General features: G+C 37.8%; 1 protein-coding gene across 1 annotated transcript in view; it reads right to left on the bottom strand.

The window, feature by feature from the left end:
* Window positions 1-18,749, bottom strand: part of LOC126253105 (F-box/LRR-repeat protein 20-like) — a 35,481-nt gene extending 16,732 nt beyond the window's left edge. The window contains exons 1-2 of the mRNA XM_049954211.1: window positions 18,391-18,749; window positions 16,438-17,986 (exon numbers count right to left, since the gene is read on the bottom strand). Of these exons, the coding sequence (XP_049810168.1) occupies window positions 16,438-17,986; window positions 18,391-18,435 (1,594 nt within the window). The 5' untranslated portion in view covers window positions 18,436-18,749. The remainder of the gene's footprint in view (window positions 1-16,437; window positions 17,987-18,390) is intronic.
* Between the last annotated feature and the right edge of the window lie 359 nt (window positions 18,750-19,108).

The following is a 19,108-nucleotide window of genomic DNA, read 5'->3' as shown; positions in this document are numbered from 1 at the left end:
ATACATAATGGGAGGTACTGATCAGATGGATCAGAATCTAGCATGCTATCACATTGCAATAAGAAGCAAGAAATGGTACTGGTGTCTCTTTACGTGGATGTTAGATGTCGCCATACAAAACAGTTGGATTTTGTATAATAAAGCAAGAAACAAAACTATTTCTCAGCTTGATTTCAAGAGAGAAGTAGCAACACTGTACTTGCAAAGACACCAAGCTTTACCAAAACGAGCCAGGACACCTGCATCAAGGGCATGTTCTGACAGCTGCTTATCAGATTCAATTAGGTTTGATAAGACTGACCACCTTGGCCAGCACACAGAAGGAAAGAAGAAGAAGAAAAGGTGTGCACACAAGGACTGTAAATCTATTGTGAGAACAATGTGTTCAAAGTGTAATGTGGGATTGTGTATTGACTGTTATATTCCATTTCATGTAAAATAATGCTGAGTTCAAGGTTTGATTTTTGATTATTAATTGTACTGTGTTATAAAGTATCAATTGTATGATGAAGACTGAATAATAAATTTGTACAAAACTTGTATATGTAATAAGAAATTTCAATAACCTACTTATTTTACTTGAAGTTGTAATCCATATAAATTTAGGTAGTGAAAGCGCTTAGCGTTGCCATATGGCAACATCAAATATCTCGCTAATGGCGGTAATGACTTTCGTCGAAACAAATCTGTTGTGTAATTTATGCCTTTTACAGACATAATGCAATTTTTTTAAAAAAAAATCACGAAAAAATTAATTCCGGCGCTAATGGGTTAAAACAGAAAGCATAAATTTCTACACCTTGTTCTCTTCCTATTATTTTACAATTCCATACTTAATATCCTGCCTCCCCAATGATAAAGACATGGGCTCAGAGACTGTCAGCAATATTATTTGTACAGCTCATAGCCTTCGGCAGCCACAAACCTAGGGGTTGCAGAAAACACATCACACAGGTATGACCATTAGCCCTAAAATAAATATTCGGCACAGCAGGCAGAGCAAGCAGTTTTAATTTGTTACTGAAAGCTTAGTTACACTGACTCTTGAATACAGCTATTACCTTGCTTTCTGGACCTGGAGCTTGAGTATTGAACTCTGTTGGAGTTTATATTTTTGTTTACTGATAAGACAAATCTCATTCATTGGTTCTGATTCGCACTCGTGTTAACAGTAGTTGTATGATTTGCTTCTGACATTTCTGACTATTGACTTAGCACCAATCTTTTTTCCAAATGCTTTGGCATGTTGCAGTAACTTGCTCAATTTAGTGTCAGGCTATGATATTTAAGTGATGAGGGGCAATAATGATTACCAAAATACAGAGGATAACTAAAATGATCAGAAAGATTATATACAGTAAAGTAGGTTAAAAAAATCAGTAGTGTCTAATCTCTGTGAGGAACTTCAAACTTTCAGCACAGGGCAGGAGCATGCAGAGGAACTATGGCTCACATATAAAAGAATACTTTACCAAGCAATGGATAGATATGAACCCAGTAGAACAGTTCATAATAGAATGGACCCTCTGCGGTATAAAGTCACTGTAAAGAAACCAGGACTGCTGCGTAACAGATTAAAACAAAGCATAGTACTACAGATAGGGAGATGATGAATAAAATGCATTTGGTTGTCAAGAGAGCAATGCACGGAGCATTCAATGACCACCACAGCATAATATTGTCAAATGATATTTCAGAAAACCCCAAGACATTCTGGTTGTATGTAAAGGTTGTTAGTGGCACAAATGTAAGTGTCCAGTCCCTAGCAAATGAAACAGCAATTGAAACTGGAGGTAGCAAAGCAAAAGCTGAAATGCTTCCAATTTAATCCTCTTACCACTGAGAAGATGAGTGGAATACACATTTGTCTCAATGGTGTTGAGAAATATCTGAAATGGTTAAAACCGGAGAAAGCTCCAGGGCTTGATGGAATCACTATGTGGTTTATTTAGCCCCTCTTCTAATTACAATGTATCTTAGATCCCTAGTTGCCCCCTAGTTGGAAGAAAGCACAAATCACACGCGTCTACAAGAAGGATAACAGAAGTGATGCACAAGACTGCTGTCCAATATCCTTGACATTAATTTGTTGTAGAATCTTAAAAAATTTCCTTAGTTCAAACATAATGAGGTGTCTTGAACAAAATGATCTCCTCCATGCCAATCAGCATGGATTCCGAAAACAATGATCATGTGAAACCCAATTTGTACTTTCCTCACATGACATACTGAAAGCTTTGGATCTAGGCAGTCCGGTAAATGCAGTATTTCTTGCTTTCCAAAAAGCATATGACTCAGTGCCACACCTAAGCTTATTGTTGAAAGTTCAGTGATATGGTGTATCAAGTGAAATTTCTGACTGGGTTGAGGACTTTTTGGTTGGGAGGACACAGCAAGTTATCTTGGATTGAGAGTCATTGTCAGATGTGGTAGTAACTTTAGGTGTGCCCCAGGGAAGCTTTTTGAGACACCTGCTGTTCATGTTGTACATTAATGGCCTTGGAGACAGTATTAATAGTTACAGGTGATGCAGTTACCTACAGTGAAATACTGTCTGCATAAATATTCAGTCAAATCTCAATAAGATTTCAAAGTGGTGCAAAGACTGGCAACTTGCTCTAAATGTTCAGAAATATAAAATTGTGTACTTCAAAAAACATAAAAAATCTAGTATCCTATGACTATAATATCAATGAGTCACAGATGGAGCTGGCCAACTCATGCAAATGCTTGGGTGTAACATTTTATAGATAGATGAAATGGAATTATGATATTGGCTCAGCTGTGGATAAAGCTGTTGGTAGACTTCAGTTTATTGGTAGAACACTGGGGAAGTGCACTGAGTCTGTGAAGGAGATTGCTTACAAATCACTCGAGAATATTGCTAAAGTATATGAGAACCATACCAAATAGGACTAACAGACGATATTGAACATACACAGAGAACGGCAGCACAAATGGTCACAGGTTTGTTTGACTCATGGGAGACTGTTACAGTGATGCTGAAGAAACTGAACTGGCAGACTCTTGAAGATAAGGCATCAAATATCCGGAGAAAATCTACTAACAAAGTTTCTTGAAACAGCTTCGAATGATGACTCTAGGAATATACTACAACCCCCTACTTATAGCTCACATAGTGGTCATGCAAACAAGATCTGAATAATTACAACATGCACAGAGGCATTCAATCTTCTTTGTGTACTCCATATGTGATGGAACTGGGAAAAAAAAGAACATGAATAACTGACACAATGAGGTATATCTTCTGCCATTCACTTCAGTGATTTGCAGAGTATGGATGTAGATGTAGGTGAAATCAAAGTCTTAAGGGTTATTAGTGCATTGTTAATGGAAAGTTTGTTTAATTGTGACATCCACAGTTCATGCTGTAACAGTAACAGCACCATCAAAAGTAAACTCAGATACAGAACTTTTCAGATATAACAGAAATTGCAGAGCAATTTGCTGAAAGCGTAACAAAGTGGGGCAATATTTTGATCAACACTATTGGCACTACACAAGCAGTGTCAATTCCTACATTTCTGGTGTTTGACGATTTGAAGAAAACTTTTAATTAATCCAATGGTTTCCACTGTTTTCGAAGGCTAGTACAATTTCTGATACTCAAGTTAAGCCTGCTTTGTTATTGTCTTCCAGTAGTCCCATTTACGAGCTGGTCCGCAAATTATGACCATTCACAGATCCTCACTGCTTGCAGTTCAATGTCTTGTGTGGCTTTTGTCCAAATGCATTCAGTGGCTGCTACACTGAGGTTCCATCAGTGTCAGAAAAAACCAGACTAGTTATATATCTCCTGGTCGTATAACCTGTAGTTTATTAGCCTGCAGCGCAATTTTTTGTTGTCAGAGTGCAACACTGTCCTACGCAAGATCTTAAACAAAAATTTTAAAAAATTGGAGAGAAATGCACAACATCCAAATGATGATTATTTCAGCACCAAGTCATGTACTCGGTACACTTTTATTGCATGGTGTGCTTGAGTGTCTAGCTCCTGACCAATAAATTCAAGCTATCTATCTTAGGGAGGGTTTAAATGAGGGTCTTGAAATAGCTCAGTCATCACAAAGTGTCAGCTGCATAATGTGCATCCTACGTTGACTTAAGCATGGCAAAAGTATATTCCAGACAGCATTATTTTCTAAATTCAACTTATGGTAAAATAATGTCATCATCTGCAGATTCCACAGCACCATCACATGAATGTGCAAGCAAGCTGATTACAAGTTAGTCAGAAATTCCTCCTCATCAGTGCTAGGAAAAATGTAAAGTGGTGTAAATACAAACTATAGTAGTAGTTATCATAGTTATAGTTCACAAAGTGTAGTAAAAACAAGGAAATGTGCACTGAGTGTTTCTGCACACAGACAACACAAATCTACATATCTTTCTTGTAGCAAATGTGGCCATGTGACCACCACTTGTCAAAGGCACTCTATCGTATACCATCAGGCACGTACCATCAGCCTATAGCAAAATTTCACTGAAACTGATGATCCCATTAGTCAGCAACACTGAGGGTGTGGACTTTATCTAATAAACAATGAAACACACAGGTAAGCCATTACCACCTATTGAGGCAATTAAACAACATATGCTCAAACACAGTAACCAGTATATTCCTTTAATAGGCAAACTAACAGAAAACCATTACCTACAAACATGTTAGCAGACCAATCAAACTTTTTTGTAGTGTTTGTGCCAGTAGCAAATAAAATTTTTGGTCTGGACGCCTTTACCAGTCTTGGACTTAAATACAAGACTCAGCTAATATATTATCTAATATTATTCCGTTTCGTGATTTGGATGCTTTATATAAGGAATGCTGTGCTTTATTTGAATCTTATAGAAGCCCTGCACAAAACTTTGTAGCACATATATTAGTAAAACCTAACTAGACCCATGCTTTTCGTTATGAAGGAAGAAAAAGTGGAACTCAATAGTTTATGGTGATCAGGTATTGTGATACCAGTCACATCCATCCAATGGATGACACTTATGGTTGTAACTGAAAAGCAGATCAGCACAACTTGGATTTGTGATGATTTTAAATCACCTATTGAAGCTCAACCTATTATAGAGGTTTATCTGATTCCATATCTGGAAGAGCTACTGGCAAAAAAAGAGACAACTGTGTATCTTATATGGAGGGGGGGGGGAGGGGGTACCTTAATCTGTGAATTATATAGATGAGATTATAGTCAGCAAGGTTATTTGGGAGCACAACTCAATTTATAACAGCTATTTAACAGACTTCAGAGTGAGTGGGACCAAATTAAATTAAGAAGAACTGGTTGGATCAAATGTAAATTAAGAAAGTGTAGTCTTTCTCCAACAAAGCATTGACTACCTTGACCATACATTGGGCAAATATGGTCTGAGGCCCATGTTTAAGTGACTAACAATCTTCCTGCACCCAGGGATTTGAAGAGACTCTAGTCTGATTATTGCAAATTTGTGTCAAATTTTGTGCAGATATCATACCAATCAGCTTTGGAAAAAGTGAGTCAAATTTCTGATGACTGCCTTGCTAGGCAGTATTCTTCAAGCTAAATAGTGTGTTAACCTATCCATCTCTAATCATCAAAGAAGGAAATGTTACTTCTCAAAGTTAAAATAGCGTTGAGTAATTTTACATGTTCCTCGTGGCAGAACAGATATTTTGCCTCCCGAAGGTAGATAAGGACCAAAAATTGTCTCACAATTCTATAGTTTACACATAATACACTCTTGCATTTACTGACTGTATTTTTAGTAGCAAACGGACCAGCCTCTTACCAAATTTTATCATTAAAAAACCTATTTACAGAAGTTGGTGGACAGATCTGGCTTTCATTGATCCCAAAATTTTCAGTTACCTTACCATCTACATTTACATCCACTGATGCCTTCTTTCAAAGCATACTAGTCTACAAAAAAAATCAGTGTTTATAAATTATACATGAGTGAAATCCACAAATGCTCTCCTACGATTGAGGGGGGGGGGGGGGGGGGGGGACGACGACGACACATTTAAGGATGATGCACATGCAAATAATAGTGTAAAGTTCAACTTCCTTCCACACTGATTTCACATATACCATGACACACTTCATCAAATACACAATGGGAGAATTATGTTTGAAACAGCTTGTGCTCACAACAAACAAAAATGAGGAAAGGCAGCTAATCACTTGAAATTTATTCACACATAGCACACCAATACAAGTACAGACTTTACTAACCTTCTAAAAACGGTTCTTTTTTCCTAATTTATGTACAAATTTTCCCAGAAAACAGCATGCAGAAATCCAAATCTTCTCACTTTTGGCAGTGTACTTATGCTAGAAAAACAATTGTAGTTTCAAAGCTAATAGAGCTTGTTACATATGACCACATAACACACATAAATGAACCATGGGAGAGTGATGGCCTTTCTCCATTTTTTGTTATTTTGATCATGAAATACCCATCACTGTGATATAGCTTGGTGTTAAAAAGTCTATTTTGATGAAAAAAAAAGTACTGAGTGGCACAGCAATGACAGCTGTGACTACAGTATCTTCTTCGCAATATGGGCAATTTCAGTTTTTCCTCCTAGCACTCAATACAACTATAGAATAAGCTTGTTTCAGAGTAGACGTGTTTCTCATAATTTTTATTTTTTGTTGCAACAGAATACTACAAATATTAAAATCCTGTCATTTAGCATACAGAATTAAGTTTCTGAAACACATTTCTACATTTTTTAATGTATTCATTGTCTCACTCCACAGCACTGGTGGGGGTGAAAGTATGCATGGGGCAAGAGTATGCATCAATCTTTCAGGCCCCTAAAGCAGAAGTTCACTATTTTACCACCAGGCAGTGCAAATGTCGTCCTTTCCTCATTTCTAATCTGGAACCTCATGGTAGTCAGATGCTTACCAGCTGGAGAAAATGTGGTACGTCACTTGTATGTTTTTGATTTAAAATTTGTTTAGTTTTCATTGAAAGTTACATGAACTTCAATCTATTTAAAAATTAGCTAAAGGATTAGTGGAACTGGTGGCTATTAGCTTCTAAAAGCCACTTTCATTTCCATGACTTTAGTTATATGTGTTATGTGTAGATTGCTGAAAAAGAAAGTAGCAGAACAGGGTAAAAGTATGCAGCTGTAATGGGGTAGAAGTTTGCAGTGCACACTTTCACCCTATCAAGAAACTATCTGCAAACTTTTGCCTCATAATCAGTACTTTGACTTGTGCAGTACGTTCGGGGCATTCTAGCATATTTTGCCCATGTTTATTTACCTTAGATGACTCGTCATTCACTTAAGAGAATCGAAATTAATTTTTCTTTTCTGTACTTTTTCTTTTGTTGGAAAGTGCTTCCCCCCCCCCCCCCCCTCCTTCAAAGACATACCTCTCAAATACACTTCAAATACAACCACATCGTCCATAACAGCATCTTTTTCCATACACTGACCAAGAAAATCAACTCAACAGCCTTTAACAGAACAGCTCCATCGCCAAACTGTTGGTCTTGTCAAAAATGGGAACTCAATATGGCAAGCATCCAAAGCTATTAAGTTTTCAGAGGCTGCCTTGCAAAAACATCTTACATTTGGCAAAGGTACTGAGCACCATGGCCGATTCACAAGTTTTTTCATTGGAGGAAGAACAAGCAATAGTGCAGCATTGCACCTCCCACAATAAACCTTTTTTTCGGGTTTACTCTCAATTCATTACAACATTTACTTTTTGAATTCGGCAGAAAAAAGGAGGGAGGGATGGAGGGAGAGAGAGAAATCACAGTTGAAAAACGACTTGCTGGTAGAGAATTCACCCATAAGTTTATGAAAAGAAATAAATCGCTCCTTGGAATTGCCTGGAAAACCAGCATGGCATGAATGATGTAGTTTACAAGGCTCAAACAAATATTTTGACAATTTGGGTTGGGTTGGGTTGTTTAGGGGAAGAGACCAAACAGCGAGGTCATCGGTCTCATCGGATTAGGGAAGGACGGGGAAGGAAGTCAGCCGTGCCCTTTCAAAGGAACCATCCCAGTATTTGCCTTGAGCGATTTAGGTAAATCACGGAAAGTACTAAATCAGGATGACTGGACGCGAGATTGAACCGTTGTTCTACCGAATGCGAGTCCAGTGTGCAAACCACTGCACCACCTCACTCGGTGGTCAATTTGGAAGCAGTCTTCAAGAAATTTGGGTCTCTTCCCGACCATATTTACAACATGAACAAGACAGGCATTATAACTGTCTTAATAAGTTCCCTAAACATTTTGTTCCAACAGGGAAGAGAGAAGTGGGGAAATCATGACTGCAAAACAGGGGCAAACAGTCACCGTTGTCTAATCCATGAGTGCTGTGGGACACGATACCCATCCTTCATTTTTGCATGGAAGCAAAGTAATCCCTCACTGATAAATGGAGGTCCAATGGGATGTGATATGGCTGTACCTGATAAAGGCTACGTGACCACAATAACATCTATTACATGGTTTAATCATTTCAAAAGTTTACAAATCCCACAGTCGACAAACCCATTTTATTAATCTTGGATAACCTTATCTCCCACACAAGCCTGGAGGTCATTTTGTTTGTCCAAGATAGCAACACACACATGCTCAGTTTGCCACCCCATAGCAGCCATAAGACACAGCCACTTGACTGCAACTTTTTACAGCCTTACAAGGCATCTTACGACAGGGCCGTAGATTCGTGGAATGTGTGTCATCCCACGCAAGTCTTGAGCTTGTATAACATAGCTGAACCAGTGACAGGTCCACGGAAAAACTAGAACTTCATTTCGTCTTTACCTACTGAAAGAGCATAGTTGCTTCAGTCATGGTTAGGAGGGAGTTTTTTTTTACAAGAGTCTCCCACAAACACCAAGATTTCGGGAAACAGACAAATAAGGTTATGTCAAAAATAAAGACATTTCTAAAAAGCTACCAAGATCAATTTATACACGCCCTGGAAGGTCTGTGAATACAGTTACCTTTGCTGACGATCTATGCAGCTTACCAATTTACTGAATTGTCATTCAAATGCAGGTAAGGATAGGCAACCTCTGATCTTTACACTTTTCCATTTTCAATTCATCAGGTTTAAGAATCTTAATTTCAAAATGGCTCATTTCTGTTACTTTCCACTGTTCAACAAGAGAAATGTTTATTTTGTTTCATTTCCATTTTAATTATGTCTATATTCAAAGTTAGGTGCAATAAACCTTCCTAGTAAACTAGTTTCAGTGACTTGTGAAATTATAATGCATAACAGGCTGTTCCTAATTACAATATAATTACATTTATGTGATTTTTTTTTTAAATAGAGTTCTTAATTTATTTTTCCATGTCTTGTTTGCAAACCTTTTTTGTGCAGACTTGCTCAAGATCTGTGTACCTTTACCCCACAGTGTAGGTTAACAGTATGCAAAATTACTTTTTAGGAAACCTTTTATTACCCTTCTAATAATTATTGGATGGCACTGAAACTTTTACTCAATGTCACCAAGATGTCAAACTAGGTGTGTGTGCATCATTAATAAAATATTGTTGCACGTTCCTTTTAAATATTTAGTAGTAAAACCAAAATTGCATACTTTTACATTCACCTACCCGATTCATTCACATTCTCATTTATGATACGGCTATGAGACATTATGAATGAGTGAATGAAACAGTATCTCAGAACTTCACTGTTGGGGCACTGCCTCTGCAGTGTAAGCATTAGCTAAACATATACTAGTTGTTCTTTTGACTGTGAATAACCTCTCCCCTCCCTCTTTCCTCCCTTACTTCTTCCTGTCACTTCACATACTTAATCATTCTCTCTTATATCTTGCTGTCTTTTCTTCCCTCAGCTGATTCTTCTCAGTGTTTTCTCTACCTTCTCTTCCTCTTTTGGTTACTGTCAATGCATGTATTTCAGTTCAATGATTTCCTCCTCTCTTACTTACTAAATGCGCTTATAATGTTGCTAGCATTTCAATATTTATTATTTGTGTGTACACTTGGCCTTTGATAAATTTCTCATACTTTTCTGGACCATAATCATGTGCACGTCTTTTCTGAGTGTGTGTCTGTGAATTTTCACTGTGTACTTCAGTGTGCTGTTACCTGGCAAGCAGAAAGTTTTCCACTCTGTATTTGATTTACCACAATGTATTCTACTTAACTGGTAACCAAAAGCCATCTACATTGGAAAAGCTATCTACATTAAAACAGCAATTAACAATGTGGGAATAAGTGATTGCTATGGACACAGAAGCAAAAATTAAGGTGACTCATAACATTCTGGACTATGCTGCACAATTCTTTAAGGGTGAAAAAGTCCGGTCCCCCCCCCCCCCCCCCCAATTTGAATTAACTGTGTCAAAAGTGAAACAATTTTCCTTTATAAAGCCTGTGTCGATTCTTGAGCTGTCTTGATATTTTAGTGAAGCAATAATAAATATTTATATATTGTAGCTCTAATGTTGATATACTGAACGTAAACACAAAATTTCAGCAATAAAATTAAAGCCAGAATGCACTGAAGATAGTCACACATGCAATAAAATTCCCTGCTGTGGTGTCTTAATATTACTATAAGCTATTGTCAGCTATTGTACAAGGTTGTGATTGCCACACTCAGCTCAGTTTTGTTAACTGTGCAATCTTTTTAACAAATAAACATGGACACTCTTCTTATGGAAAGGAGATGTGCAGCTGCATCACACACATTTCCAAAGCAGATACTGTAGGTTCACTGTAGCACACTAAACAAAGAAGTTAGTTTCTAGGTATCAATGTAGAGAAGGAACTGCTTGATTTTATTTAGCCTCTTATGTTTCCTTGAGAATCATGAAAGAAGGTCATACACATGGAAGAGATCTCAAATCAGAGACAGATTTTAAATAGTAAGACATTTCCAGGGCAGATGTGGATTCTGACCACAATTTATAGGTTGTGAACTGTAGGTTAAAAATGAAGAAATAGCAAAAAGATACGAAATTAAGGAAATGGGACCTGGATAAGTTTAAAGAACCAGAGGTTGTTGAGGGTTTCAGATGGAGCATTAGCCAATGATAGACTAGAACAGGAGAAAGGAGAACAGAGAAGACAAATTGGTAGCTTTGAGAGATGATAGTGAAGGCAGCAGATGATCAAATGGGTAAAAAGACAAGACCCAGTGGAAATCTTTGGATAACACAAGACATTTAATGTAACTGATGAAAGGAGAAAATATAAAAATGCATTAGATGAAGCAGGCAATATGGGATACAAACATCCAAAAAATGAGATTGACAGGAATTGCAAAATGGCTAAACAGGAATGGCTACACAGAACAAATGTGATTTGGAAGCTATATCACTAGGGTTAAGATAGATACCGCCTAAAGTAAAATTAAAGAGGCCTTTGGAGAAAAGAGAAGTGGCTGTATGAATATCAAGAGCTCAGATGGAAAATCAGGGCTTAGCAAAGAAGTGAAAGCTGAAAGGTGGAAAGAGTGTAAAGGACCTATACAAGGGAGATGTACTCTCCAGAGCAGTATTATAGAAATGGAACAGGGTGCAGATGAAGATGAGATGGCGGATATATGCTACGAGAAGAATTTGACAAAGCACTGAAAGGCTTCAGTTGAACCAAGACCCCGGGAGTACACAACATTCTGTCAGGACTACAGATAGCCTTGGGACAACCTGACATGACAACATTTCCATCTGGTGTGCAAGATGTATAAGACAGGCAAAATATCCTCAGCCTTCAAGAAGAATATAATTCCAAATATAAAGAAAGCAGGTGCTGACAGGTGTGAATGTTATTGAATAATGAGTAAGTCATGGTTGCAAGAAACTAACACAATTTCCAAACAGAAGAACTGAAAAACTGATAGAAGCCGACCTTGGAGAAGATCCATTTGGATTCTGGAAAAATGTAGAAACAAGCAAGGCACTACTGACCCTACGACTTATCTCACAAGACAGACTAAGGAATGACAAACCCATGTTTATAGCATTTATAGACCTACAGAAAGCTTTTGACAGTGTTGACTTTTTGAATTTCTGAAAATTGAAGGGGTAAAATACAGGTAGCGAAAGGCTATTTACAACTTGACACATAAACCAGACGTCAGTTATAGGAATTGAAGGGAATGCAAGGGATACAGTGCTTGAGAAAGGAGTGAGACAGGGTTGTAGGCTATCCCCAGTGTTATTCAGTCTCTACATTGAGCAAGCTGTAAAGGAAACCAAAGAAAAATTTAGAGTAGGCATTACAATTCTGGGAAAAGAAATAAAAACATTGAGGTTTGCTGATGACACTGTAATTCTGTTAGAGACAGCAATGGACTTGGAAGAGGATGTAAGATGAACATCAACAGACAGAAAACGAGGACAATGGAATGTAGTCTAATTAAATCATGTGAGGCTGAGGGAATTAGATTAGGAAACAAGACACTAAAAGCAGTTGAGTTTCACTATTTGGGTAACAAAATAACTCATGATGGTCAAAGTAAAAAGTATCAAAAAAGTAGAAGGGCAATGACAAGCAAAGTGTTTCTGAAGAAGACATATTTTATTACCATCAAATATAAATTATGTGTTAGGAATTCTTTTCTGAACGTATTGTATGGACTGTAGCCACGCATGGAAGCAAGACATGGACAAAAACAGTTTAGACAAAAAGAGGATAGTAGCTCCTGAGGTGTGGTGCTACAGAAGAATGATAAAGACTAGATGGGTAGATCACGTAATTAATGAGGAGGTACTGAATAGAACTGGGGAGGAAATAAAATATATGGTACAATTTGACAAGAAGAAGGTATTGGTTGATAGGTAACATTCTCAGTCAGCAAGGCATTGCCATTTTAGTACTGGAGGAAAGTGGGGCCGAGGGGGGGGGGGGATCATAGAGGGAGACGAGATGAATATTGTGAGCAGATTCAGAAGTATGTCAGTTGCAATAGTTATTTGGAGATGATGAAGCTTTCACAGGATTGAGTAGCATGGAGAACTGCATCAAATTAGTCTCCTGACTGGAGACCACCACCACGATCACATATTTTTGTTTGAACTGTAACCGTCCAATTTACTTGTATGTGGCACATATGATACAGCATCAATAGAGTGCATCTTAACTTATAACATATAGCAGTGTTCTTAAGGACCACATCAAAACTTAATGAATGGAAGGAAATAGGTCTGTTACATCTTGACCTATCTGATTGTTATTTATGATATAAGCAGATGATCTTTATGCGAGGCAAATGATTGGACAGCAAAGGATTTTCTGTAATAATAGTCATTCCTTGCTACAAGCAGTTTTCATTGCCTGTTCTTATAATAATATTCGCAGTATCATAAACAATTGTTTCTTTTGTTACAAAATTTACATTGCAACCCCAACATCATAAATGGCATGTCTGATAATTACAGTTTTGGGGAAATAAAACTCTTTAAATACTTTCTTAAAACCAAAATTTACTTTTACAAGAAAGGGGTCGACCGAAGCGTCCGATCCCACCCGTCGGCTTCGACCCGTGACGTAAGGCTGTTGTGGTGTGTGATGTCACGACGGAATTTAGTTTGTGAGAGTGGCGTGTTTGTAGGTGTCGTTTTGATGCGATCGGTGAGTGTGGCGTCGTGTGTGAATTTTGGTAAATTGCTATTTTTATGTCTTTGGTAGGTATGGATATGACTGACAGGGTCAACAGTTTTCGGTTGTCGGCTATGATGGGGGACAGTGCGATGTCTCTAATAAAATTTCTTCAACTATTCGGATTTTTGGATGAAGTCGTGAAGTGTTCAGTATGTTGTGAAGAAATGAGGATTATTTCCGGCGTCTCGGACCAGGGACGGCTGTATGTGGAGATGTCGTAAGGATAACAGGTCAAGGAAAGTGTTTGATCCCAATTTATGAGATCGGGAGCTGCTGTTGAGCTATGTAGGTCAAGGGAAGTGTCCGATTCCAGATGATATTGTGTTTTGTGGTATTTGGGGAGTTTTGTGCTGTCGGTTTTTTTCATCGTCTTGCGTGGTTTTGTATGTGGGTGGGTTTCTAAATTTGTTTATATTTAGTTTGTCCCCACCCAAAAACCCCCTATTTCCCGTGCTTGTCCCGTTAGTGTCATTAGGCTTTTTGTGGAATGTGTGTGTGTTTGTTTTTCGATGTATTTTCGTCCTCATAATGTGTACCTAACAACTTTGCATACGCCATATTGGAATCGTGGTTTAGGTCGTTTCCACCACATTTGTGACGTCAAGGGTCAAAGCAGATGGGCGGGATCGGATGCTTCTGTATTTCCCAAGAAAGAGCATTTGCCATAGTTACCAGCAGTGTTCAGACATTTTTCATTCCTGGAAGCCAGCTTTTCTATGCCCTCGTAGAAAGATGCTGCCAGTGAAGACAACCATTGCTGAACAGTTTCTTTGCATTGTCATCAGTGTCAAAATGCCTTCCTATAAAATCATACGTCAAGAACAAGTGGTAGCCAGAAGGTGCAGGGTCAGGGCTGACAACAAGTGATCAAACTACTCCCAACCGAATTGCTGAATAAGTTTTTGTGTGACACCAGCTGAATGGGTACTTGTTTTGTCACGAAGCAACAAGATGCCTTAACTGAGCATTCCACTCAATTTGTTTTGAATTGTGCACCGAAGTTTTCTCAATGTTTCACAGTATCATACAACAGTGAGAGATTTAGGCCTACTGCTGGGAAGGAACTCAACAAGCAGGAAAAACACAAGAAACAGTGTTCTTCATTGGTGACATCTTTCTATGAAGAACCCATAAAAAATTGGTTTGTCATTACGACAAATGTCTGAACAATGGTAGCAACTTTGTAGAAAACAGTTTATGAAATGCTCTCGAAAAATTAATTTTGGCTTGAAGAAAACAATTTTATGAGGTTTTTTTTTTCTTTTCTTTTTTTTTCAGAAAAGTACTTCCTTTCTGGACATACCTCACACCTAGTTACTATTAATATTCATCTTCTTTACATCAACATAATGTTTCCTGGTGTGAAAAATGCCAAGTTGCTCTGTGGTTCGGAATACACAATGAATTGTGAGTTTCCTGTAAATGAGAGGGTAAGTCAATTCAAACGTCAGAGGAAGGAATAGGCATACCACCTTCAACAGGCCCTTGCCCAGCAAAGCGATGTGGTGTCCAAAACAATCTTAGAGTTGATGACTGCTTTACTCAGCCTTAGATTATTAAACCCACGTAAAATTTATCATGGCAGATGGTACCAATTAATGGTTCCCACCAATCTGGTATTGACTGTATAGGGTGTAAAACAGATCATGTTGTACTTATTTTGTATGAGACACCGCTGGAGATCTTATAATTGTAATTAACTACTGCATAAACAATAAATCATGACTGCTTTTGAATGACTTATGGAGCAGTAAAATTTACAAAGGTTTAGTAATGATGTAACATTATCCCCCTTTAGTATTCTAGTGCTGAAGTACACATAAGGATAAAAAATGTTCAAGGAACCTGTCTTTCACAATTTCTCTTCATCATAATGGCTAAAGTTTCACAAACAGTAATAAATAAATAAATAAATTTGAAGAATTTATTACAGTCAAATCTTGAAAACCAGCAGACTCATGATGCCAAGTTTGGTATTGAGCGGCAGTTCCATATAGAAGTGGAAAAACGGTAACGATTGTGGGAAACTTTGTTTTATGTTATTTTTGTTTTCTTTCATGACATAAATAAAGGCACGGATAACAGTACACAAAAAGTTTCCAAATTATATAATACAGCATCACCAAATATTTTTTATGTGTAAGGAACACATGAGGCTGGATATAGCAAGGAATACTTAACACAATTAAGGCAGCAGATATGAAGTCCAGCCATACTACCACCAAAGATGGGCAAGATAACAATTGAAACTACCTGAAGAAAGCTAAGGTTGAAAATGAGGCATTCAGACTACAAAGAGCTCCTGACAAGGCCTCCTAAATATGCTTTGACCAGAGTCCCCAAGAAGAGACCAGGAGAAAGACTTTTTGCTGGCAGCAATAAGCAGCTCTTAAAGGACAGCTCCCATACCAATAAATAATAAACCTATTACATTATTACAAGTAGTAAGTTTTAAAAATAAGAAATGCCTATGTGCATCAAATACATGAGTATTATGGATGAACAAGAAAAATGGCTCACAAACAATTAATTGGTCATATAAATACCTAACGTTGAAAACTGGAAGACATCTGGTACACAGATAATTGACTAAAGCATGGATGGCTAGACAGATATGATGACAGGGAAATGACTGGATTGGAGGTCACTTCTTAAAATTACAGGGCCTTCAGATAGATTACTCCAGTAAGCTGAAAGGTCCACATTAAAATTACTGATTGGTTTTATACAGTTTTACAGATTAACAGTTATTAACATGGTAACAAATGTAACAACATAATCTAAAATAAGACATACCTTTTAAATGGATGAGGGAATGTCCACTAGAATCCGTACTAGTAAGATTTTCTTCACACAGCTGTGATACAATTTTTTTTCTTTTGGCGTCATTAATGATTTCTTGCTCGGCTTTAGTTCTCAGTGATATATTAAATCCTGGATCAACGTTTTCACCATAATGCCCATTTTCACCATTAATCACTTGTTCACTTCCAATTATATCTTGATACTGCATTGCCTCAGAATTGTCATCAGACGTAACAGTTGTACCATCTTGCTCAGCTGTAAGCCCCATACCAGTAAGTCCAGCATCTGTTATCTTATTACAAGCAGCAAGTTTCAAAAACTGAAGGCGAACCTGATATTTACAAATCATCTGTAATGACTTGTCAGTAACACCATTAAAACACCACCCCAGGTCAAGATGTGTGAGTCCTGGAAGATGTTCAGCTAATTTACAAACAGTGCGTTCATCAACAGCAAGTGCTGTCAAATACAGTCTTCGGAATCGTGGATTTATGCTACAACAGAGTGCAGTTTCAATGCCTTTACCAGTAACTTGCTCACAATGCGACAGATTGAGATTCCTTAATTTCTTAAGTTTATTTAAAGTACTAACACCGGAGTCAGTCAATGATCTACAGTTTCTTAAATTTAAGCTTTCTAAATGAACAAGTTTATCAGAGATTGAATTTACTGCTACATCTCCAACACGCGAACAAGCACTCAGATCTAATTCTAACAGATGATTCTGATGTTCTGCGAGACTTACAATACCTGCATCAGTTAGCTGATCACACGACTGTAAGTGAAGAGTAGTCAAAGAAAGAAGAGGCACAGTTGCCAATTGCATCAGAGCTGCATTATCAATTAGTGTACAACCAAACCGTAGTTTCTGTAACATTTTTGCTTGCTTTGTGACATAAGTCAGAATATTATGAAATGTAAGGACACTCTCTGATGCAACACAGTTGCCTGACTTCATCATAAAATCAGGATAAAATTTCTTATACAGCCCCCTGTTAAAAGATATATAGCAACCCTTCAACGACAAATCTTCCAAATTTGAAGCTACAGCTACAAACCTATTGAACAATGCATCAGACAAGTATCTGTTAAATGCAAGGCATAGCCTGCGAAGCTTCTTTAATGTTTTAATGAGCCTACTAATGTCTGTGTCAACTTCTAGCACTCGCCCAGACATTAACAGCTCTCTGCAACCGTTAATGCTTAGGCTTTCGAGCTTAACACATTTCAGTAGTATATCAACAAACATTTTTTCAGAAACATCACAATTATGCAATGCTAGGGATCTCATTTGTGGGCAAAATTTATCCCAAAACCCCTTTAACTTATTTCCAAGTTCAACTTCTTTAAAAACAAAATGCATGAACGATCCACTGCTGCTTTCCAGTACTTCCAGCGGGCGCGTTAAGTCACCATGCAAGACAACAACTTCATTCTTGTGAAGACCGAATTCTTGTGCAGCTTCATACCACAAACGACACACCTGACTAGCACATATTCTGTCAGCAAGTGGCAGGTACTTCATGATATGAATAACGATCTGAAACAAAGTGTGAAAAAATTAAAGCTCGACTTTCTGCAGAAGCAGCTCATAGTCTTACATACAGAATTATACAGTACTAGATAGTATATTAGGAACGTTTTGTTTGAATGCAAACATTAATATTTACAGAGCCAGTACCAAAAACTCAAATGATTAAGCATTTTCTTTGTTCACCGCTCGGCTTTTACGTCACAATTACAAACATTGATAGATATAAAGAAAACTAAGTAAGTAGGAACCTTGAATTTGTACATTACTTTACTCATTGTTTGTCTAATCAGGTAAGTAAATACGTGGTAATAAGATCTTGTAATTTTATAGCGCACTTCAAGGTCAATATCAAGTTCACACAATATAACAAAGACACATGAAATTAAAATGAATATGTCGTTGTTATTTACCTCTATCGGAAGATGAAACTGGACGGATTGGAAACCATTCGTCATTATTGTTGGCCTGAGTCCTTGTCTGTTCAAAATCTCAAAAGATATTAGAGAAGAAAATCACAACAAAATCGGTAGCAGCTTCCGCATCACTTCATTACCGCACAAAAATAAACAACTCAACTGCTTATACAGTAAGCAATGTTACTAACCGTTTTCGCCTGCTACCATGCTGTCCGACTTGAACAGCAATCTTATTTTATGTTGACTATCTACCTAACACAATACTCTCCACACTATCAGCGCTTAACTGACAATTACGAGGAAGTCTTAGCGCATCCAGGATTAGTTAATCCGTTGTAATTACTTCTTGCGCCAATAGATGGCTAAATATAGTTGCATTAATCGGCCATAGATGGCTCTCGTGCGCGAGAACACCCGACTTACCGAAGCCTGCAAGGTATACATCGACGGGTGGCTCCACAGTTCGGTGCGGTCGGCGATAGACTTACTTCGCTTCTGCGCGCGAAGCTTGGGGTGTGCACCTCCCCCTACAATAAAGTCCTCAGTTATATCAGTTGAGCAGACAGTCTGGCTCCGGACAGACTGTAGGTCCTATGTGGTACACACAGTTATTTCGCGTCGCGTTGGCTAGCTTCGGTTTGAGAAAACAGCTGTATGATTTCGATTTGAATAGACAATAACAATGAAGACTTTCAAGAGCTAAAATGAGATG

Source organism: Schistocerca nitens, chromosome 4 (assembly GCF_023898315.1).
Source record: "Schistocerca nitens isolate TAMUIC-IGC-003100 chromosome 4, iqSchNite1.1, whole genome shotgun sequence".
Classification (NCBI taxonomy): domain Eukaryota; kingdom Metazoa; phylum Arthropoda; class Insecta; order Orthoptera; family Acrididae; genus Schistocerca; species Schistocerca nitens.
This window is presented reverse-complemented; position numbering and strand designations above follow the sequence as displayed.